This window comes from Epinephelus moara, chromosome 8, assembly GCF_006386435.1.
Source record: "Epinephelus moara isolate mb chromosome 8, YSFRI_EMoa_1.0, whole genome shotgun sequence".
NCBI classification, from domain to species: Eukaryota; Metazoa; Chordata; class Actinopteri; order Perciformes; family Serranidae; genus Epinephelus; species Epinephelus moara.
The window spans coordinates 12653668-12678903 of NC_065513.1; the positions used below are offsets into that span (position 1 = coordinate 12653668).

The window sequence follows — 25236 nt, forward strand, 5'->3', positions numbered from 1 at the left end:
CATGAAATTTAAATGTTGATGTTGAATATTTATTTTGTATTTTATAATACTTTTCTGTAGTGTTTCCATTTTATCAGATTTTATACTAATACTCCACCACAATTCAGAAGCAAATATTCTGCCTTTAACTAAGATTTACAGTTAGTAGTTACTTTACAGCTTTTTCACACAACTTGAACTTTTAAAAATTTTGCTTTCTTATAGATTAAACTAACCAAGGGTATATAAAGGTAATGAGCTCTGTCTTACCTAATTAAAACATTAAAATGCTCACACATCACTGTGTTAGCAATGGAAATACAATATGATAATATTTAATAGTATGACACTTACACAGGGGCCATATTCTGCATTACCGGTACATTTAGTTATTAATTAGTTTAAGTACATGCTGCTGGTAATACTTAACATTTCCTTAAATAACATTTGAATGCAGAACTTGAAATGGAGAATTTGTACAGAGTGGTATTGCTGTTTTTGCTAAAGTAAAGGATCTGAATACTTTCCCCACCACTAATGAAGTAAAAGACAAGGATCAATGAAAAATAGCTTTAAAATGCTTTTAAATGTTAATAAAAAAAGATTGTGGGGAACTAAAAATGATTTATATCTAATACTGGCATCCTTAGGGCCTGGTCTTACTGAGTCATTGTCACAAATGGAGCATAAAAGGCAGAGTTTATTCAAACACAAGATCCTGCAAGCTCTCATTTTGTATAAATTAGATCAGATAAATCAGATTCTTCATAGCTTTGAGACATGATGGAAAATATAGTTTGAGTATAACAGAAGGGCAGAAGTAGCTGCATTTGGTGATGATTATTCACAACTAAAACAATCCAGCCGACACCACATTTATTAAGAACTCCCCTTCAATACCAAACAGCAAAATATTCACAACTGCAGTGACAATACTCCCATTCAGTGTGAATGACCAGGGAATGCAACACCGCGCTGCACGTGTAATTGAACAAGATGGTTACGCTGATGAACTAAGACTCATAGAGGCACGCCGTCCCTCTGTCAGCAGGTGCCCGGCACACACTGGCCCATTCATATGCGCATTCCTGTCTCTCCACTCGCGGCCCAGCAGGTTCCTCCCGGCCACTCAGGACAGGGGCTGACGCACACAAAGGGTCTTCAATCTGCCTCAGACAACAGCCAGCATAAAGGCCCGGAAAGCCACAACAGCGTTATGTCAAAGAGCAGGCTGGGGGTGGTGAGCAGAGTTTGGGGGGCCCTGTGTAGGACAGGGGCACTGCTGATGGACGGATGAGGGCTGGGCTCAAACAACGTATAGTGGAAGGCCTGTCTGAGGTTTTTCTGCATAAAAGGAGGATATTTGTACTTGCCCAGTAACAATGGAATGCAAACACGATAAGCGAGGACAATAAAACACCACTTTGGGGCAATGAAGAAGCTGCTAGGGAAATCATCATGCAAAGCATCCCAGGGGCAGATATTGTTCACTGTGAGGGTTGCATGACTCTCTGTTTGTTCTCCTGGTGATGTGTGGCTTAGCCTGCCTTCAGTTTGCTTTTGCATAAGGTATTCCTGGCTTTAACAGTGTCCGGCACATTTCCTTACACTGAAAGGAAGTGAGGAGTGATCAGAAATGCCCCACCTCATCTTAAAACAGACTGTGTTTAAGGCTGAGCTTTTGTCAGATGCATCTAAGTGAAAATTCAACTGACTCTAGAGCCGACATAGTCCTGGCACTAACTCTATCCTTTATAGAAAATCATTGAACATTTGTAGCATTACCTTTAAGGTGAAATGAACTACACTGTGTAATAATTAATAAAAAATCATAAACTTTATGCCGTCATTTTATAGCCTTTCAGTCAAGCCCTGTCTGTAAGCTTGCCTTTATATTTCTTTAGCTACCATGGCATGTACACATCACAGGGGCTGGTTAATAATTAATGGTTGAGGTCTTTTTTAAATTACCAGAAAAAAGAAAAAAAGCCAGCACTCACAAATGTCCTTTTGGTAAATTTAATAAATCGACTTGGGTGGCGTTACCAGAAACACAGATGTTTCGACAGAAAGTCTTCTTCAGTGTGGGAAGACTGAAGAAGACTTTCTGTTGAAACGTCTGTGTTTCATTTTTCTGCTGCTTTTGGCCGTGCACCTGTTGAGTGGATTTATTTTGAGAGTGCTTGCTTCTTTCCTATGTGATTTTGCTTTTTTAAATTACCCCCACATAATACAAGTTCTGCTTTCATTCTCGTATGTGTGTTAGTGAACCACTATAGAGATATAGACAGTATGTCTCCCCTTTGCTGCTATAAACAAACCGAAGACCATCTTTTATTGGTCTGCAATTGCTTTATTTTATTTTCTCTCATCTGTTTTGCACAACTTTTACCACATAAAGCTGTCACTGTTTAGACTGGGGGGGGAGATTTCCAGAGTTTCAGATACATCACTCACCTCCTCATCAGAGGAAAACAATAGGCAACTGAAGAAATAAACAATTCCCATATGTCATAAACTCTGCCAAAGCTTTCTTGTCCTCTGTAGAGCTTTTTGAAATCATTAACAGCTTGTTGAACATCCCAGGAGAGTTCTTTATCTGTGATACAAAAAGAGAAAGAAATGTCTATAAAATATCTGGTTTCAAACTGCTGTTGCATCAAAGATCCTCTCGGTCGTGTTTTGATGCTCTGAAATCGTAAGATGTGGCCGATGGCAGCACATGCGCGTTTAACTCTCACTATTAGTTACTCTAATAAACATGCTTGGTTTTTCCCTGGTATGTGTGCGGTTGTCAGATTCACACTCCATCTGCTACGTAGTCAGCAGCTGGCTTTGAAGTTATGAGCTAATTTGAGCTCAAAGTGCATTTGACCAAAAAAGGCTTTTTATAAATGTTAAAAGTAGCAGTATCTGATTGAAACACACCGATTTAAACATGTAACAAAGAGAGTACATGCCCTTTAGCATCACTATAGTATCACTATAACTGTAAGGAACAGTCTAAATTTTGGGACATATGTGTGTTTGCTTTCTTGCCAAGAGTTTGATTGGAAAATTCGTAACACTCTCATGTCTTTGTGTGAAATGTGTAGCTACAGCCAGCAGGCGCTTAACTAAGGAGACAAATGCCTCATTTCAGCGGAATAGTTCTGCTCGACTCGACTCACTTTTGGTACCAATTGCTTTACTCTATTTCATTTTCTACTGCAGATAATACCACCTCAGCATAAGCGGGATTCTCAGCTGATCACCGATGCTGCTTCTGTTAAGTCACATCATCTGTAACGCTACACTTGCCGGATCCTTTCAGCAGCAATGATGTCTGCACTTCTGCAATTGTGTGACGTGGTGTACAAAGCATACGGCCGTGCACCTGTTGAGTGGATTTATTTTGAGAGTGCTTGCTTCTTTCCTATGTGATTTTGCTTTTTTAAATTACCCCCACATAATACAAGTTCTGCTTTCATTCTCGTATGTGTGTTAGTGAACCACTATAGAGATATAGACAGTATGTCTCCCCTTTGCTGCTATAAACAAACCGAAGACCAAACGTGGTGTACAAAGCATACGGTGTAGTTTTGTGGGCTGCGTGCTATTTTTTAATATCTGGGTTGAGTAGCTTGGTTTTGTGAAAACAGCGGGTTTGTGCAGATGTCCAATGTCACGCTGCGTAACAATTCTCTAACCAATCAGTGGTCTGCTGTGTTTTAACTCAGCCTTCTAGTATCGGCTCAGTTCACTTGGAATCTTAAGCAAAGTGGTGTCAAAAAAGTACCAGCTAGCCTACTATCCACAACTTTTGCTGATGAAAAACCAAAAAAGAGCGAGTCGAGTAAAGCCATGCAGTACCATGCAGTAGAAATATGCCTAATATCTCCCTACTAGCACCTCTAATGCTCACTAATTGACTCTTTCTATCTTTTCCTTTTTAATGCAAAAACTGAAGTGTAAAAATGACATTTTGTTATATGCCAGACTACTCTTTGTCTTATTTTTTATTTCAGTCACTCTGTCTTAGCTAGTTACCTGGCACAGTGATGACAAGACTCAGGTCGTCACTGCAACCAGCCAAAAATAGTTGGTCAGATTGTACAGACACAACCACCAACCCTGTTTTCATTGTTTGTGCTAAGCTAAGGACGCATTCACACTGGTGCTATTTGGTCCACTTTAAATGAACCATGGTCCGCTTCCATGGATAGTTCGGTTCGTTTGGAGTGGTGTGACTGCTCATTTGAACTCTGGTGTGGACCAAACGAGCGAACCCTGGTCCGCTTGAAAACTGGGGGTCTCAGTTCACTTGCAAGTGAACCCTGGTGCGGTTCGCTTACAGTGGGAAATGCAAACGGACTATCCAGCAAACCAAAGAGAGGAAGTGACGTAGAGCAAAGTACATTTTGGGTAGAAAAAAAACAAAACAAAGCCAACAGCGCGAACCGGTAGAAGCAGAGGTAAAAAAAGAAAAATTTGAAAATGTCTCATCGGCAGACATGGGGGAGTGAGGAGGCGCAGGCGCTTATTGATATATTGTCAGAGGACTATTGCTCCATTGATTTTGTGGTGACCAAGCCGGCTGAAGGGGATCGATTTCCGTTTTGGGTCCTGGCCAATTGATGAGCCAGGTTTTCGTCTTCCTCATGCTTTTTTTCCCTCTTGATCAGTGGTTGTTTCGGGCAATACCGCCCCCAAACAAGCAGCTGTTGTAATTGCGTGATGTTGTCCAGGCGGTGTAGTCCACTTTAAAAAGTGCAGTGTGAAAGTGAACCGAACCAAATGAAGCTGTGAAATTTTTTCGGCATTCCCCGCCCAATCGAACCGAGTCCCTCTGACTATCCTGGTGTCAATGCACCATAAGCCAACTTGCTGCTAGTGATAGCTTCATATCATACATACAGCATACAGACATGAGAGTGGTATCATTCTTCTCAACTAACACTTGGCAGGTAAACAAAGAAGTGTTACTTCCAAAAATGTTGAGCTACTTATTTAAAAGAGTATTGCACCACTAACATTACACTACTGTAACTGACTCACAACGGACAGAAAAAAGTTTAAAAATCAGAACAACAGAGCCAGAAATATTAGTTTTTTTAAAATCCTGCCTATATGGCTTTTTTGTTAAAACCTGGCTCCTACATTACCCAAAATGCAACTCGACCAATGACGGATTAATCAGAGATTTGAGTGTGTTATGCTAACGGCTATAGCCTTGTGCTGCTAGCTTCAAGCTTGAATGAAAAGAGGGCCACATAAGTCTGGTAACCTCATTTCTTTCCAATGTCACATCACCGGATTTTCAAACTTGTAGTCTTCAGCACCAACCAACACTGTAGTCTGATAAATTGCATTAAGTGATGCCCTTGAGGCAAATTATCTTCCTCTGGAGCTACAAAAGGTTTATAGAACTATTTCACATATGCAGTACTACTCCACAAGTCCTGTAAACGGACTTTGATGTGTGAAAATCGGTGGGGTTCCCACTCAGATTTTATAAAAGAGGTGAACGTAGTCCTTCTTTTATAAAGTCTGAGTTTCCCTTTAAGAAAAGTTATTAAACAACACTGGACACATGAGTATGTAACATTCAAAACTTGCACATACATGTGATGTGTATTCAGTTATGCCCCTTGTGTCTTGATACATTTCCTTTTTTGAAGTTTTTGTTCATAAAGTATATGCTCTGTTTTGATTTCCTCTTGCACTTTTAGTTTACAACCTAAAATTTGAATTTTAGTTGGACCGATTACAGCATCGATACTTAATCTGATCTGGACCAGTCAAAGGATTCATACATCTTGTACCATCATGCCAAGATCCTCCTGTCGTTGCTGATATAGGATCAGTTTGGGGCTGAAGTTACAGCCAATACAACAGTGATAGGATGGTTTGTGTTCTCAGTAGAGGACAGGTAGAACAGTGCAGAAATATATGTGTATGAGGCTCAGTTTTCTGTGACTCCTTAGTAGGCTACTGAAAATAATGAATTTGTATTTTTAATAAAGTAAAGCAAATAATAATGTCACCTCATTTGGTGAATGTCCGTAACATCACATAAGACTTGCATGGAAGATGAAAAGCTAACACATGTTGAAACACAAATCTGTTTCTTTGTCATCCCCTTCTTTAATCTATCTACCAAGCTGGGCCTCATGTGTCTCTGCAGCTTCAGTCGTCAATCATTTGTCAATTGTGACATGGAATCAAAGGCCATATGAGCTCTTAGGATATGAACTATGTGTTTGATCAGGCAGTGCAAACTCATGTTTGTGCTGAGTCTGCAGATACATTTGAAATTCTGATGCTCTTTGATTTGCTGCCAAAGCATATGATCTTTACGCCAGCACAATAAAGCTATTTTATAGTTGCCTTGAACGGGAAATTGATGAAAGTGCTCACTTTCTGTCAGGGAATTAGTATTCATGTTGGTTTTCTGAATTCCTGCAAAGAAAACAAATTTCCATTCTCTGATACACATTCCTATTGTTGCCCACTGATTCAGTCAGTAAACATCTCTTTACACATCTGTTTTCACTGAAATATCTTTCTGTTCTTGGCATTAACACATCTTTTTAAAGCATAATACACTTTTAATTTGGAAAGTGTAGTTGTAAAAGTTTTTATTGTGAGCTCAAGTTCTTTCTAAAACGCAACAAACATAAACTTGTTATTTTGTGTCTACATGGAACGTTTCTCAGTGATCCTAAAGTGTCCTTCCAAAGTAAAAGTGGTGTCCAATAAGAATGAGGCCTGTCTCATATTGTCTGATGTTGAACTCAGTAGTTTACACTTATTTGATATATCCTATGTAATATTATGTATATTTTGTTTAGTGTTTTTGTTGTGATCAGAAATGTGTCTGTAGTATGGAGTGGGTTCATGTAGTACAAATCCATCATGGTGGTTGCAGTGTAACACAGGAGCACTATAATTATTTATAGTCACAGTATTAGCCTGTGTGTTGTGTAGTTTCCAATCCCACAATGCAAAGAGCGCGGTGTGGAGAGTTGTGGAGCTCTGCCGGAGAGGTGCTGTGGATGGCAGGGGGAGCCAGGTTTCTACCACCCCGGGCAGACCTGTATCAAGTTGGAAAGTAACTACATGAGTAGTGTCGTAATTCCGGTTGTATGGCTTTCAAAATAAAAGAAGGGGAAAACGCAAATATAACATTGAAACATATTGACACAGACAGTGCATTGAATATGGAGTGATTATGTTGTGTGAAAATGATTCATATTGCAATATGGTTCGCAATATTTCCAGATGAATTGCCCACCTATTAGAGATGAGGTTAAAAAACAAACCTTTTTTTCCCATTAAATATCAATCAGAATAAGATTTGTCAGTAGGCCTTCACTTATAAGGAATTTGCTTTGGTTTTTGGGGCATACATTAAAAATACAATAAACACATGAAGAGGTAATTAAAATAAAGGCAAAGCACTGCAACACTTGAGAATATCTATATAGAAAAAGTAACATTACAATAAAAATATGTACAATGTAGCTGACTTGGAGTAAGAATTCTTTAATGGAAACCCACAATAAAACAGCTACGAAGAATGACAAATTAATTCTAAGGTAAACTCAACAAAAAGTAAGAAACATAAACAAAACATTTTATTTTGAAGCACTTAGTGTGGAACAGAGGTAATGTTTGCTCTTCATTTTGATGTAATGGTGCTTTTCTCTTTTGACTCTAAAGAACAACCACCAATTAAATCATATCTTTAGCAAATGCATTCTTCCTACATTAACCTTCCTTGACCATTTTCGCTTTAATCTGGTGAAATGTAAATGTTTAAAAGTTTTTACCTTTAGAGATGGCACACGTAGGTTTATTATAGTACTGTGGAGTGGGAGCCAAAGAAAATCTGGGCCTGTTTCACAAAGCAGAACTGTGAGTTATATATAATATATATATAAATATATTATATTTGATTAACTCTGTGGGCCAACTTCAGTCCAGTAATATTATCCAGCCAACTGCTGCTTCTTGTGTTGTTTATGTCGACTTTCATTTTATAGTTAGATACCGGACGTCGTGTGAGTTACTTCCGCTGTCTTGACGGTGGTCCGGAGGATGCGCATATTCTCAGAGTTAAGGGGGGAGGTTTGGAGCAGCTCGGACTCTCGTTGTTAAACAGCATTTCTCCGCCAGGAATCGTTAAAATACTTTCTAGGATTCATTCAAGTGCCAACCTTTTGTCGAAGTACAACACCAAGCGACATTTTGTTTGTGGATACTTCGTTAGAGTGAGTTGAACAACTTTAGGACACAGTTTTCGGAGGTGAGGGGGACTTCATTTCATCGAGAGCGAAACGTTTTGGGATAAAGGGACTACCAAGAACTACCGCATAGGCTGCACTCACCGTAGTTTCCTCGGACCTGTTTGAGGTATCTTTAGCTAGGCGAGAAAAAAGAAGCTTGTCGCGAAGTAAAACAGGGAAACGTTAAAAAACGAAATAGTTAGCAAGTTTTTTTCTGCTCCGTTGATTATTTGGGTTTTTCGGAGTGGGGGAACGCACAGTCTTTTCTCTGTCGCACAAGTTTTGCTAAAATATGCGTAAACTTGTTAGCCAAACGTCGATAGCTTCGAGTTAGTGAGCTTCGTTAACGGACCCCACATTGAAGTTTGGATATACTGTTTTTTCGGGAAGATTTTCTGCATCCAATCTCAGCTCCGGAGTCTTCATATCTGACCAACACTGGCTGTTTCACAGCCCCCCGCCTGTAAGGTGAGTTGGTGTCAATCCCTCTTTGATTTAGCTTCACTTTACAGGATGTTTACATACTACTTGGTTAGATATTGTTCTTTTTTTGTATGATTTTATTCAATTGATAAACCCACTGTACTTCAAAGTAGCTAATTCAAGAAATTTGGCTCCTAAATTGACTAGCAGTTATTTTATTTCTGTCAAACAATCACCTGTTTTACTTAACAAAATATGTTTTGTGCTTTGGAAATTGGTAAGATAAGAAAAAATGTCTGTTTACGTATGTATTTTGCTTTCTTGAGGGACTCTAAGAGTCTGTTTGATGCGTAGTAACACCTCAGTCTCCTCCATGCCTGAAAATGAAAGGGCACAAACCAGCACAAGGCCCAAATGTTGCCTGCAGTCCTGCTACCAACTCCCTCCTTTCTGTCTTAAGTCACAGCAGGCGCCTTTAATCAGATTAGAAAATTCACTTGAATAAATAGTCCCCACACCAAGGGTAAGGCCTAGAAAGCAGATGTTTTAAACTGCACATTATTCCTTGTAAGCAGTGGAGTTAAGCTTAATGGATCCGTAGCACTTCTCTCAATTTCTTTGTTGTCTTGATATATGTTTGCAGCACTGTGTTCAGCTGTGTTTTATCTCTGCTGCAGTGATGCTGGTCCTTATCACCTTAGATATGTCTTCATCCTTGTCCTGTTTATGCCACAGGTTAGGACAAAATAGCCCAACATAAAAAGGGAAGTTCTGTATTTTTTTCATATCATGTGGCAAATTACTTAATCAGAAAAGCTGCAAAGTAACATCTCTAAATTCTCAGAGGCCGGCCATCAGTACTACATCTGTCATGAAGTCTGGGTCTGGAGGGGCCAGTCTGATGTTATGTAAAGCTTTAAATGTTATGATGTACAGGGAGAGGGAGAAGATGGATGGTTTAGGAAAGCAGCATGTCCACAGGGAGTTCACCGGGGAAAAAAAAAAGTTTTCTTCGGAGCCATATAATGGGAAGTGAGGAATAGTCCTGCCCTTTAATTTACTAAGCTGCTCCCTTGGCACACAATTTTTGTCTGTATGAGGTGTGTGATTGTATTTATTATAAGTAAATCCATAAAGATATGTGGTGTAGAATTAAATGTTTCATTGCAAGCTTTAAGTGAGTGAAAATGTTACTAGTAAGTAGATTGTAGTCATCCTTCAGATTGATACTTACGTTTTTCAAGAGGTTTAGGGTTTCATTTGATTTTGTGAGGTGTAAGGCAGATTAAATTCAGATACAGCATTCTGTGCATGTGAGTAAGTGTTGTGTTTTTAACTCAGCCTCCCTTGGGAAAACATACACATTCATGCATACTGAAAAGGGACTGAATGTACTGAGAAGCACTTTGGATTTAAGTGTCAGCCAAATGGCACAGTGTCGGATGGCTTGACACTGATTGTCTTTTCATTTGAGTGTAAACTTGTGACACCTGATCTCCCTCCGTGGCACGCTGGTGGCGAACTACTGATTCAGATTGTGAGGCTGCAGAGAAAAAAACAGAAGTGTCTGTTTTTGTGAAAACAGTAGCCTCAGGGAGATGGTCTGATGCTCTTATGTCCGCTGAACTGCAGCCGTGTGCAGACTGGCCTGTTGCTGGCTGGTTGGGAATGCAGAGTTAACTGGGAAGGGGGCTCCAGAATTTGGGAGCTGAGGAATTTTATGCATGGATGGCAGTGAACAGTAATTATGGTGCTGGGCATGTTATGGGTTAGACCAGTAACCTTTGTCTTTGTATAATGAGAGAAGCTAAATGTGTCTTGCATGTTCTAATCTGTTTAGTTTAGCCCCTTTTTATTTGCCAGATTTTCAGTGAAGTGTTACCATCTCTTAAGAGCTTACAAAAACAAGCGGAATTTTACAAGACATGTGATTTTGTATGGCTTTCGTTACGCAGCGAAAGGTCTTAATCCTTTTAAATGCATGTCTTCTTTTATTTTATAAGTATTTACTGTTCATTAGCTGCAGATCATTCTGGGTTTTTCCTGGACTCTTAAATCAATTTTGTTTCACAAGCAAAAACGTGAGTAACAAAACTCAGAGTGTATTTTGATGCCTTACCAACAACTATATCAACAAGTGTTGGTAACAATAAAATATCTTAAAATAAAAAGGTTTAGAAAGTGGGAGACAAGAGGGTTGATTGAGGTAGTTTGGTATTGGTATTTCAGTTTAAGTCCACCACTGTTTAAGGATTTAGACCTGCCTATTGCAATCTACCAGAACCAGTGGATAATTTCAGCTGTTTGGTGGCCAAAATAGTGGGCTGTAGTTTTGGAAAGCTCACAGGTGCGATACGTGACTACAAAACTGGCTACACACCCAGCCGGCCAATCTGCTCACTTATGTATCATCATGCATTATTGGTCCTGTTTTTCCTCTGTACAGCTCCATGTGTATATTCCACAAGATTAGACAGGGGAAAACATTCAAAATGAATTTTTCTCACATTTCTGTGTTGGCATTTTTAGCCATCCGTAAAAAGATTCATTTCCTTACATTAAACACGAGGGGCTTACTCCGTATACTATATGGATATTTGGACACAAATCAAAACTGTGTGGGAACAAGGTGTCATAGTAACTGTAAAGAAGAAATACACTTAAAATAAAGAACTTCGACCAGATGGGGGTCAGATATATACAAAAATGCTGCTTAAACTTGTGTACTGTAGTTTCCTGTGCTGATACTAATATTTATGATAAGCCAAGAATATCAGCCTGCCAATGTGTTGGTCAGTCCCTGTCCAGAGCTACTCACAAGTTGAAGATGAGTGTGCCCTGTGTGTGGATAGTAAGACATACTGTATGTGTAACTCTTGCTCCCACGGGAGCGGAAAATGACAAAGTGTTGTGTCATTCTTTGAAGAAGCTACTTCCTCCTCGCTCAATTATTGACGGTTGTCGTAGTGACGAGGGCCAAGGGAACGTGGTCGGCTGCTCTCTGCGGTTCCTTCTGTCTGGCAGCAGAAGCACTTTCTTGGAGCTTTCCCAAACACTGACTCACAGCTTACGGAGCCGCGATGACCAAGCTTCTTTATCCCCCTCGGACCCCCCTGACCCAGCTCAGCTGCTGGAACACTAGACCATTCTTGGAAAGTGAAATTGAATTGGTTTTGAGGAGAGCACAATGACTGTTTCTGTGATGAACACTCACACAAGCGATTACCTCTTAAAGGAAACCACAGCTGCATCTGAACGTGACTTTGTGTGAAAACGTAAACCAAGTCGGGGTTTCTTTGGGCCAGATGTGGTGATGCTGCTTCTGTTGTTTTACAGAACAGACTTTGATATTTTGGATTAATTTATGACTCTACTGATTTGATAGAGTCTTCAGTGATGAGGCCTATCTTCTTTGGTGTGACTTGACTGGAGTAAAAGCCAGCATTTGTTTTACCCTCCCTGACAACTTGTGGGAGCAAATGGTTTTCAGGGGGGGTCAGTTTGGGCTCTGGGACCAAAAACCAACTGTTAGGTGATAGATCTCTCAGCATGGAAATGATGGCCCGGCGGTCTCTCTATACAAGGGTGTCACATAACGGGCTGTAGTTTTTTTTTGGTCTTAAACAAATTCCTCAAGGGGGGTTGTGGGGGTTCGGGGCAAGTGTTAATCTCTGTGGCCAGATGCTGCAGAGGTGATGATGCAAGCAGATGTGCATGTGAGGGTCACCCACTTCACTGTGTCTGGAGGGTACTGTACATCATTGAACCCCAGCAATGGTCTAGCAGCAAAAACCTGAACATTGCCTGAGTGTTATGACCGTCTTTACGAGGTCAGTAGTTTCTTTGAAGGCTTTAAAACAAAAACATTTAATTCCTAAGAACTGAGCAAGATGTATCCAATGTTTGTTTGCTTGAGCTATCACAGCAAGCCTGGTGCTCTGCAGCGTCTTATCAGTGTTCTTGTACACGGAGCCCTTAATGCTCAAGTGCCTACCTTGAACCTTGTGGATAGACAGAATATTCTCTTCTTTTTTTGATGAGTGAGGAATTCCCTTGTCAGCAAAAATACAGATTGCCATTTCAACAAACGGCTGTTATTTAATGTACTAATTGTTTCAGTTTTTAGGAGCCACCAACAGCAGTTATAAGATTTTTCATTCCTGCATACCTTTGTTTATTTTCCTCACGCATAGTCCCAGCAAATCTGTTTTTCTTACAAACTAGTACCTAAGAGGTGTTCTGATACCCATGTTAATTTGGGAAATGCCTCTGATACTGCTTTAAATGCTACATCGGATATCGTTAGTACACAAGTAGGGCTGCAACGATTAGCCGACTAAACGATGACTAATCGACTATTAAAATAATCTGACTATTTTAGTAGTCGACTAATCTATTTGAGTAGTTTTTCATAGAAAAGTACTCTAAAAGTACCCCAAAATACTCTTATTCCAGCTTCTTATGTTCAAATATTGGCAGCTTTATACACTCTCCCATGACTGTGAACTAAAACCCTTTGGCATGAGTACGAAACAAGACATTAGATGACATAATTTGGGGGTTTTGGAGAGACAGACTGACATTTTTCAACATTTTAACATATTTTTCAATAAAATGATTAGTTGATTAATCCAAGAAATAATCGTCAGATTAGTCGACAATGAAAAATAATCATTAGTTGCAGCCCTATACACAAGCCTGTGCATCAATCCGATACCACGCAATCTATTGACAAACTTTAAAGTAGTTTCCCCCACGGATAAAACTACTACTGCAACTACTGTTTAAAAACAGTGAAGAATTGATTTTCCAGTAAAAAGCGTAACATCAACCCTTACCAAATGTCAAACAAGATCATTTAAATGAAAGTTTAATGAAAGCTTGATGATTTAAACAAAAGTTCTATGGTGACCATTCTCTATATTTATTTGCTCATGTTTTATAAAGGGTTTAACTTGAGCCAAGCCATACATCAATGACAGCAATCATTTCACATGTATACAGGGTCAGTAGTACATAGCTGTTCATTTTTTTTAACACACTGGTATGGTATCAGTACTTGGTATCAGACCATACACAAGTTCAGGAAATGGATTCAATATCTGGAAGGAAAAAGTGCTATTGGAACATCTCTGCCACCCTGAATTGATTATGACTAATTTTTTTTCTCACTCACGAAAACCCTTTGAAGACATGAGGCTTGCTCATGTGGTCATGCATTAACTTGTTTTTATTATTTATGTTTGTTTTCAGTTCAGCACTGTGAATGACCCGCTGCTGATGCCCCAACGGTCTGAATGGAGTTCCAGTCGCAGAAAAGCCAACAGTTGTAGCTCCCTCAGCAGGATGCTGATGAGGCCAAGTATACTTCTGTGTCTGGTTTTATTCACCCAAGTTTTAAGGACCCAGTGCCGGCCTGCAACCACAGATGAAGGTAGGACGGCTTGATAATTTAAAGCTATTCAGACCTAATTTGCACACTGCGTTTTTCCCCCAGTTCTGGTTGTAGAATTATCCAATATCACATACCTGTTTGAACCTATAAACTTATTAAGTCTGACTTATCTTGACTCTTGCCTTGAGAAACAGTCCACTGATAATCAGAGCTTTGTTCTTTGTACAGGAATGTAACCCTAACACACTCCAGGCTTTGGTGAAGTCTGTCCTTTGTAGTGTCAGTGTTTCCTCCACCACCCCCATTTGCCTGAGTCTGATGTTTGAGTGTGCTTTACTGCGTCAGATGTAGCACAACTGTGTTTCTCTGTTTCTCACAATTAGTAACACCTTTTTTCTGGCTAACTAAGGCCCTGTTTAGACGACAACGGTTTCTCTAAAAACGGAAAAGTCTGTCCTTTGCGTTTTAAAAAACTTCTGCGTTTATATGACGACATTATTGAAATGATGCCCATTCACATGGAGCCGCAAAATCTACTGGAAACGCCGTAGTATGCATGCCAGGCCAATGGGTGGCAGTGTAAATTTGCAAAGCTACACCATGGCATGACGCCATGCGCCTGCGCTGAAGCGCCTTCCTCAACAACGCGGTGATTACAAACCAAAACAAAGACACAATTGCAAAAGCATGCACAGATAACTTTGTCCGGATGGACGACGAGGTGGAGTTGCTACAGTAACAGATCTACACTTCACTCCAAATCAACAGGGTGAGCAGCACAAACAGACCTCGGCATTGTTGTTGTGACGGTCGGCATGCCTAGTGATTGGAACCGTAATGCGCATGTGCGAAAAGTCTCCGTCTTCAGAGGAACTGCATATTAGGGATGGGCAGCACAAGCAAAAACACTATTCGAAAATCGTGGCAACTATTTGACAATTTTTCGAATAATCCCCCGCCCCCAGAGCCACGCACACAGAGATCCATTCGTCATTAAATGCCCGAACATACTCGGGCGGAACGTATGCGGAACGGACTCCACGGAGGTCCGCGAGGACTCAAAGCGGACGTCCACAAGCCCTGTGTGCGCAAAGCTCCGCGCACCAGTGACTGCTCTGCATGTATTTTTCACATCACGGGGATGTTTCACGGACATTTTTACAGGAAACTACAATGCGGAAGTGCGCTCGACTATGAAAGCCCGAATGACTGCGGACATTCCTCGCGGAGTAGTAGTCTCTGCATGTTTCTCCTGTTTGTAGAAGAGCATCAGACTAGCTGGTAGCCCATCTCACACCGCTGTAGCAATCCTATACTGCCTTCGTGCGGTTAGGAGCTGAATTGCATGTCAAATAAAGGGGGGAAGTAAGACGGCGAATAGTAATAGTCGCATTAAAAAATTGATTTTTTCAAAAATAAAACGACTATTCGAAATTCGAAAATCGTGACCCATCCCTACTGCATATTGCAAGTTTACATGATAACGGAGACGCTGCCGTTTCCAAAAAGTTGCACTCTGGAACCCGTTTTCAAGATGTCATGTAAACGATCGGCCAAAACGCAACTAAAGTTTACCGTTTTCAGTTGAAATCGTTGTCGTATAAACGGGGCCTAAACCAATTCATACTCTGAGCTTGTTAGAAATGGGTTTTCAACAGCTCTTAAGGACTGAAATTTTGGTGTGATTATTTTATTGTGTTCTTAAACTGGACAGTACAACTTTAAGATTCCCTATAAAGAATTTATCCCGGTCTGGCTGTTACACAAGTTAAGTTCTGAAAAGGGGAAAGAGGCACTGAAATCGAATCCTTAAAAATGTGTCTCTTGGATACAGTCCAACAGTTTAATAGCTGCCTGGACTTTTGGGTAGATGGCTTTGGATGTTTACACTCTGCAGTCGGAAGTGGAGAGCAGCAAAAGAATATGATAAAGCTCAGCATTATAATTAGAGTAATTAAGCAAGAGGGTCTCTCTTGGGCTGTAAGCCCTAAAATAAACTTGGCGTGGCTGTGTTTAAGCCAACAGTGGGACAGGGAGGAGTAAATGACTCCCATCTGTAGCCTCAGGGCAGCCCCACTACCTCACAGTCCCTGCTCCTCTCCTCCTTTGTAATGAAAAGGTATTTGTTGTCACTGAGAGAGGAGTTAACTGCCAGTGAAACCATAAATTAGCCTGTTTTTTTGAAAAAAAAGGAAAGAAGATGCTACTTTGAGCCCTCCCTTATCCTCGAGGATAGGGTTTCTGAGGAGAATGTTTGTCTTCTAAGGTGAGCCATAAATTTCCTCCAGGGTGGGGGGAAGTCTGATGCATTTACACTCCACCCAGTTCTTAATCATCAAATGGCCAGGTACTATCTATGCGCCTCTGTGCTTTTCCTCCTGCTCCCCCACTGACTTTTGCCTGGGAATGCTTCACTTTCCCCCCCGCTCCCCTGCTGGGTGACGGATGACTTCAGCTGTCGACAGACAATCACGGCAGACGCATTTGGTTGCATTCCTTTTGTCTTGCTTTGGGAAACAAAATAGTTGTATGGAAATGGTGATGTTTTATGCGTGCTTCTTTGTTTATCTTCTGGCTTTTGCTTTTGTGTTGTTCACATAAGAAAAGAATATTCCCTGAACAAATTAATTTCTTTAAATTTCTTCAGGGGCCCCATGGACAGCTATTCATACAGTTACGGCCCCTTAAAGTTTTTCTTAGTGAGATCATTCAGAGCAACTTAACCCGTGCTTTTGTCTTAATCATTTCAATGTCTGTACATCTTTTTGGTTGTGACAGTGAAATATCAGGATGTTATTTATATGGCATTCCCAGAGGATTCTTTTGACTCAATGCTTTGCTGTCAATCAGAGTAGATGAGCCACTGACCCTTCAGTGGAGGGCTCTCAAAGTCTGGAGCTGCCACCATCCTGAGAAAGACTTTTCAGACAGCGATGGGGCCTCAGGGGAGCAGGGCTCTGCTGACTCTCTGAAAGTAGACAAAACATATGAACTGACTTTAAGGATAAGATTTTTTTTTTACTTTTCCCCCATGAGCATTAATTTCTAATCAAGGATGATCAACTGGTCATTATCTGTCAGTGGAATTATACTGTAATGGAGCACTTTAGTGTCACGGATGAACTTCTTTGCTTTATTGTTTAAAAAATAGTGTAAACGTGTTAAAGGAGGGGAATGCATGCAAATATGGAGAACATGTTTCCCCGAAGCTATATATGGATAGAGGCTGAGCGGTGAACATGATGTCAAAGCTAAATCTGTAAAGAATGAGCAGAATTTGTAAAGCAATTGAAATGTTGAATGTTGCTTTTGACAGGAGGCTTTGTGATGCAGTTTCATGTTCCAAATGGTTGAGCAACAAATAACAACTTAGAAACAATACAATAGCTTATCGCTTATAATGATAATTACCTATGGGGAAAAATCAGGTCAGTAAGGACAGCGAAACATGTGATGATTATTTTCATTATCGATTAATCTGCTGATTATTTTCATGATTAATTATTTAGTCTATGTCAAGAAATGGCGAACATGCTCATTACAATTTCCCAGAGCCCAAAGTGATGTCTTTAAAATGCTTCTTTGTTCAACCAGCAGTCCAAAACCCAAAGACTCTTCACATACTGTCACAACTGTCAAAGAAAAGCAGTAAATTCTCACATTTAGGAGGCTAGAACCAACAAATGTTTGACATTTTTGCTCGAAAAAACTGAAACAGTGAATTGGTTATTAAAATAGTTGGCGATTAATTTTGTGTCGAGCGACTGATCGATAAATTACTAAATGTTACAGCTCTAGCAGACAGTACTATTAACAGTATGGAAAGAAATAGATCAGCATGATGACGTCCTGGTTTTCCTGTGTTTGTCCATTAAAGCCATCATGTAAGGCAAAATGTAGCTGAACTCATTTGAATGACACTGGAACAACTTTACACTGCACAGTAATCCTTGTAGTTACCAAGTGTTAATCCATGCTGATTGTCAGCGGCTCATTTAGGAATGAAAAGGTCCTCCACTGGAGTGCTTTCAGGAGGGACACTCGCTCAGTGAATTTTTTTGGGCTTGCTAATGGGCATTGTCCTATTCTTTCGCTTCCTGTCAGTCCTGCCTTTTGTCTCTTATCAGTCCCCTCTATGTGTCACCCACCCCTTCACTCTGGTGCAGTCAAATCAGCAGAGGGAACTTGCCACAGCCATTTTTCTCCATGTGCCACCGCAGAGCCTCAACCAACCTGATTTTACTGCATTCAACCATCACTCCAGTGAGAGCAGGAAATCCCAGAAGTCATTCACGCAGCATATTGCTTCCTATCTTGTAGCCAGAGAAGGTTCCATAGACTGGCGCCAACTCTTCCTTTTAGTTAGTCAGTTCTAAATTTACAGACTAGTGAGGCCCCCCCCCCACCCCCAGCCTCATTTTAAAACCTCTCAATGATTTCTTCTTGAAAATTCCTTTCATGATTTATGTCATTAGGCTGATTTTAAGCGATGTCAATCAATTTTTCCAAATGGTTGTTAGAACACGTTCCAGATGGGTTGCTTTCTGAAAATATGGTCCTTAATCCATTTTAATCCAATCATAGCGGCAGGGAGATTAACTGAGATGAAACATACTCAAATTCAAAGGAAATGCTGGAAACTTGGCACTTACCTCAGTGTGAAGAGTTGAAAATAAATTTACTGTGAGTGATACAAGCGTGTTGCTATTTGTTGGCATCATATTTCTACTCTGAGTTAATCAGAAAAATAGTAACTATAGTTTTTCTTGGACTGTTGTAGGGTTAGTTTGACTACATTGTGTTATATCTTACTCCAGTTTTAAGTAGGTTGTCACAGAAGCACAAATGGTCCCGACTGTGGCCTACAATAAAGCAACAAGCAAATTTTACAGCTTTTATGGGCGTTTTATGATGTCTGCAGCCAGATTAACAGCTGGGATGTTGACACAGTCTTATCAGTGGCATCTGCATTTGGAGGGCAGGGACAGAAACATACTGGCCCCCACACACAGCGCAGAGACACTGTGTTTAAAGGCTGTGTAGTTGTTGGATAGCTGTAGTCCATCACGAAATGCCTCTTCTGCTTTCCCCCCTTTGGTTTTGTTTTTGAGGAGAAAGTTGATCCTACCCCCTGGCCCCTTTTCCTGCTGGGATTAAGGGCCTGTCAGACATATGTGATCCAGGAAATACCTTTACTAGGCCCAAGTGGGGTCACCATAGCAACTGGCACTAGAACCTACCGCTGCAGGCCCTCTCTCGCTCGCTCCTGTGCACATGCTCACTGGCTCGCTCTCCCTGCTCCCTCTTCCCCTTTATTGTTTGGAGGCCTTTGTTGTGATGGTGGGAGGGATTAGTCAGGATCGCTGATGTTGTCCTGAGGTTATGCTATATAGATGTGCTTCCTGTTGCAAGGAAGTGCGTTTACAAACACAGGGCGCTTTGAAAACAGCTCCGAATAATCTCATGTTGAGGGATCACTAACCGCTATGGCATTTGATTATCTAGTTCAATTTTTCTTGATACGATGCTGAAGGGACTGTGTAGGAAATGGGAAAGGAGGATGAGTGAAATGACTCACATTAGAGTGCTGCCACAGGGGACTGCTATGAGGTGCTGCTTGACTAAAACAACAAAACTATGTCAAATAGAACTGATACAATAAGTCGATTTATCAAGATTTATCAGAAAGTCAACAATAATTAATCTGCAGCTATTTTGACAATTTATTAATTATTCGAGTAATTTTTCAAATGTAAAACTTTATTTTAACTTTAACTTTTAACATTATTTGTGTCTTGCATCTCAAATGTTCTCTACTACTTTATCATTGCAATCTCTGAGTGTTGTTTGGACAATGCAAGACATATGAAGAGGTAATTTTGGGCTCTGGGAAATTGTTGTTTTTTCACAAAGTTTTACTAATATTTTATAGTTAACTAATTTGAGAAAAAAAATCAGCACATGAGTAGATACTGAAAATTATAGTTAGTTGCAGCCCTAATGGCCACAAAATCAGCGATCTACTTAATTGGAATATTGTACCTCGTGTGCCTTTTTGGCATGGATGTGTGATCCAAGAGCAAGAATGTCAAGCAAGTTGGCTAGTGACGATCTTTACCTTTTGTAACTAGACAAACAACACTATTGTGATGGACAACGTGTCAGCATAATTGGGTTACCCCCTCCCCCTTGCGGACTATGTAGTCATTTAGAACAGGGGGGCTCAGGTGTCTCGCTCCGTGACGCCTCCCTTCTCTTCAATCCTCTAATTGAATTTCACCTTCCTTTCCCAAGTAGCTCCTCTCCTGCCTGACGAAAGGGCCTTAACTAATTTGGGATATGATTTAATTTGAGGGTGAGGTGAGGCAGCCGGTTTGCCGGGAGAAAATCAAGGAAGGACTTTTCTGCTGTCTCTTGGACCCTGTTTTATGATTGAAGTACTTTTGCTGTGTCTACAGTACATATACGGCCCCATTTTCTGTGAGAGCTCATTGAATATTTTAGACACGCTGTACCTTGTCAGCTACTATTTATTCAGTCAACTGGTTATCCTATTGGGAATGACATAATTATCTTATAGTTAGTTTGTGCCATAAATATAAGCTTTTCTGTGAGCTTATGAAGCCATTATTGTGTTTATAATTACCTAAAGCTAAATAAAGTGTTACGAATTTCTCCTCAGGGGGATTAATAAAGTAAATAAACTTAAACTTAAACTTAAGTAACCCACTTTTCCTTGTTAGTCTCTGTAGAAACGCAAGCAGAGCTGTTCACACTCTATCTTGGGGATCGTCTGGATCTGAGTTGCTCTGCAAAAGACTCCCTCCATGCTGTTAACTGGACCAAAGACCATGTGGCAGTGGTGGATGGAGAACACACACACATCCGCAACGGCCAGCTGGAGATCGAGACTGTGGAGCTGACAGACTCTGGTCTGTACGCCTGCACCACCTTTGGCAACCACAGCGATTACTTCAATGTCACAGGTAAACTTACAGAAACCGTGCAGATGAATTAGAGCAGCCTTAGTGGTTTTATTCTTTGGGGGTTTTTTGTCACTGAATAGCCGCATTCTTTGACTGTAAAAGTAAATATTTGAGACAGTGGTCATGAAATGGCATCAAAATGTTTCTGTCACAAAAACAAAGTTGCTGGAGGAGAGGCATGGAAATGTGTATCCAGTACTACAGTCTGTTCATCAATTAATGTACATACTGCATGTACTGGACTTTGTCTTCATTGTGTCTGTACATTCTCAAAGATTGTGCCCACACTTGAAGAAAAAGACACTGAGATGTGCTGTTTTTAATTTCTTTCCTACATTTTGTATAACTGTCAAAATACTGTGTAGAACAGCATAAATGGATTTGTCTTTGGCTTCACAATTTTCCATTCTGTTCTTTCTGTTTCATTAGTTGATACTCTGGCCTCCTCTGAGGATGATGATGAGGATGAGGAGTCGTCGTCAGAGGAAGCCAAACTGTTGGGCAGTCAAAAACTGCTGCGTAAGTGTGCTGATCCCTTTAAGTTACTAATGCTACTGTAACAAATGGTCATTACCCGCTTGCCCAGAGTCACAGGGCTATGAGTAATTGTCATGAATGGCCAGTGATTTGAAAGCTTTATGATTCAATTATGGGTCTGCCGTGTGTATGTGGGTCACACTTGGGTGAGTGATTTCACTCTGAATCAGAGGGTTTTCACCACCTCAGTGACAGCTTTTACATGAAGAATGTCCCTGCGGTGACTAACTGTGGTTAACGTTAGATGTTTTTCAATTTGTCTATAGAGTAATTAAGACACTCAGGCTTCATCATCTGGCTTCTACTGCCCACTGTGCCCACAAAGAATCCAGCAACTGCCAAGCATGCTGACCTTGAGTCTGTACTCTGACTCCCAGAGCTTTATTTCTCCCTGAAAAGTACACAACATGACTTGACTTAACTGAGGCAGTTTTGAAGCAGCGATTTTCCTTTTATTAAAGAAAAAACTTAAGGTCCTTACCCATCCAGCACTGCCAAGCTCTGTGACTATAATTTAGAGACCTTGTTTTTGGGAGAGCATACATTATGTAATCCATCCAGCCAGCCATTTTCTGCTGCTTAAACAAGGCTGCGTAGTGGTGGCAGCAGGCTAAAAAGGGATTTATGGTCATGTGTGACCCTATGCACGTAGCCTACGCACGTCGCCTATGCTGTTGTGAGCATTTTTTACTTCTGCGGTGGTGTGTCTGTGTCACTCTGCAGTTACACCTCCAAAACACTAGTCGGTGGCAGAGGTTTCTGTGAAGTGCTATTAAGTTTAGTTGATTCAAAACACACCCAAAACACACATTGAACATGGCTTAATAGAGATGATTTCAAACACAAGTACACAAATTGGCTTCACTACAACTCGCAGCATTCACAGACAAACACTTGTGTTACTCTGGACACATTTTCCCCACAAATACAACATGCTAACGTTATTAGCGCAAGCCTATGGCATTTTACATTGTATAAATTAGCCTAGCAGCTAGCAACCTTTTCTTCTTCTCATATAAAACCAGGGACAACAGCAACATTTAACAAAGGTAACGGCACAAAGTTTGGCTCCAGAACAACTTACAAGGTTCACAGACAAAACAACTGTCCTGTACTACACACGTTTTTTAAACAAATACAACATACTATTAGCATAAGCCTATGGCATTTTACATTGTATTGATTAGCCTAGCGGCCGGCGATCTTTCCCTCTTCTCATATGAAACCTGGATAAATCCCGAAGTATAAATCCCTGAAGGATAAGTCACACACAAGCCTTGAAATGCTATTTTAGTAGAGGCTTTACTGTCAGGGAAATGGTGTGCCTATACAGCGACAGAGCGGAGGTCTGCATCACTGCAACGTGTAGTTACAATTCTGGGGAGGTGCACTTCAGGCTACGTTGTAGGTTACGTACATTTGTAACCTATGCGTCAATTCAACGCAGAACCATAAATTGCATGTTAGCAAGGTAGTCCAGACATTGCTCATTGCTCCTTACCCCTTACCCTATCTCAAAGGAGAAGCCTAGCCACCCTAGGTTTGAAACCCATTTTGGCCACATCTGCAGTTTCATTCCTTCAGTCACTAGCCAAGTGTCCAAGGCAGGCTGATGATATGACCACAAAGTCAGTGGTTCTTAGCCGGGCTTGTATGAACTCCCGCACCCATCCAGCTCCTCTTACCTAGGGCAACTCAAGCGATGGAGCGAGTCGAGCCCCTCTTCAGGAGTTGGGTTCTAGACCATAGACAAAAAGTAAACATAGTCTCTGGGTCTGAAAAGTGAAGCTGATGAGGAAATACCTTAAGTCTGCATTTCTTCTAATGGCTGGCAGGGGGCGACTCCACTGGTGGCAAAAGAAGTCTATGCAAAAATGACCCTACTTCCCACTTGATTTATTACTTCAGTAAATATTTTCCCAATGAGTTTATGGTCTCAGTTACGAGTTTCAAGTCTTCTTCAATACAGCATGAGTTTCATTTTGTAAGTTAGGGTCCTATCTAGGGTAAAATAGACAATAAAGCAGGGTGCACTGTAGGGTTTGGCTACCCTCTGATCCACAAGTCTCTACCATGATGGTGTCAGTTGGTTCTCAGTCAGATGCACTACTCGCTCCTCCACAGCGCCACCCTCTTATAAGTTTAAGTTAAGTTTAAGTTTAACTTATCCAAATATGGTCACTTCTGGCTCAAAATAAAACAATATGGTGTCGGTCAAAATGCAGACTCAGGGTCTCAAAACTGTAGTCTACAAACCAATAGGTGATGTCACAGTGGCTACATCCATTTCTTTTGTACAGTGCTATGCGAAGAGGTTGGCCCGGCAGGGGGCTGGACAATAAATCAAATTTTATTAATGTCATGATATAAGACAAGATATCGTCTTAGATTTTGGATATTATATCGTTAATGTTGTCTTTTCCTGTTTTTAAAGGCTGCATAAAGTGATGTAATTTTCTAAAATTACCAGACTGTTGTAGCTGTGCTATTATTACCCCATTAGTCATTATATACACATTACTGATGATTACTTATTAAAAATCTAATTTTTAAATATTTTGTGAAAGCACCAAAAGTCAGCCCTACCATATCGTTGCAATATCGTTATCAAGGTATTTGGTTATAAAATAATGTGATACTTAATTCTCTCCATATTGCCCAGCCCTAGCCCTAGGCCAGTTATGCCTAGATGGTACCAGTCCACCTCCCACACTAGCACTGGTCCCTCCCCTGCCAGACCCCTGCCACTAAGTGATGCCTGGGATACCTTCAAGTAGTGGGTCCACAGAATGATAGGTCTAGGTAGATTTTTTTGGGCTGTGCTCAACCAGGTTCTGGCTCCAGGAGAGGGTCCCAAATTCCCTGTTCTGGGCGAAGTGCATCAGATGCTGCTTGGCAGATTCATCTTGGGTCTGTGAGCCGCTCTTGGTCTGGTCCCTCCTGTGGGACCAATTTGTTTTGGGTGAGCCTTCTAGGAGCTATTGCCCCGAACAGCACCGCTCACAGGGTCACTGGGACACGCATACCCCTCCACCAAGATAAGGTGGTGATTCTCAGAGGGGTTGTTATGTAATGTCTTCTATAAAAAGGAGCTTGAGTTTAGGGCACTTGAAATAAGTTTTGGGCTTTAGTTTTATTTGTTATAGAGTTTAAGAGTTTAAGTTTTAGAAAATGCACATGAAGTTTTAGCATCTATATCAAACATAAAATTTGTCACTCATCTGCTTTTTTCTGTCCATTTTAGCAATGGCTCCACAATGGGCTCATCCAGAAAAAATGGAGAAAAAGCTTCACGCTGTTCCAGCCAGTAAGACAGTGAAGTTTCGATGCCAGGCCAGTGGCAACCCAACTCCAACTCTGAAATGGTACAAGAACGGCAAGGAGTTCAAGAGAGACCATCGCATTGGAGGCTTCAAGGTAAACAATTAAAAAATATTTTGGGTAAATTAGTCCCCCTCAGCTTCTTCTTAGTGACGCTACACTACACTATAGCATTTCTTATTGAATAACTCCAAGCTCAATCACTACAAGTGGAGATGTGTCGGTGATCTCATCTCCACATTAGATCCCCCCCCCCCCCCCCCCCGGAGTAAGAAACACTTCCTGCGAGTGAAAAGCAGAGGCAACTTTCACATTTGACCCGAGA

General features: G+C 40.8%; 1 protein-coding gene across 4 annotated transcripts in view; it reads left to right on the plus strand.

The window, feature by feature from the left end:
• Positions 1–8078: 8078 nt before the first annotated feature.
• Positions 8079–25236, plus strand: part of fgfr1a (fibroblast growth factor receptor 1a) — a 33084-nt gene continuing 15926 nt past the window's right edge. For all 4 annotated transcript variants that reach the window (XM_050050776.1, XM_050050777.1, XM_050050778.1 and 1 more), the window contains exons 1-5: positions 8079–8717; positions 13926–14106; positions 20811–21053; positions 21483–21572; positions 24835–25007. In XM_050050776.1, coding sequence (XP_049906733.1) covers positions 13953–14106; positions 20811–21053; positions 21483–21572; positions 24835–25007 — 660 coding nt within the window. In that variant the 5' untranslated portion in view covers positions 8079–8717; positions 13926–13952. The remainder of the gene's footprint in view (positions 8718–13925; positions 14107–20810; positions 21054–21482; positions 21573–24834; positions 25008–25236) is intronic.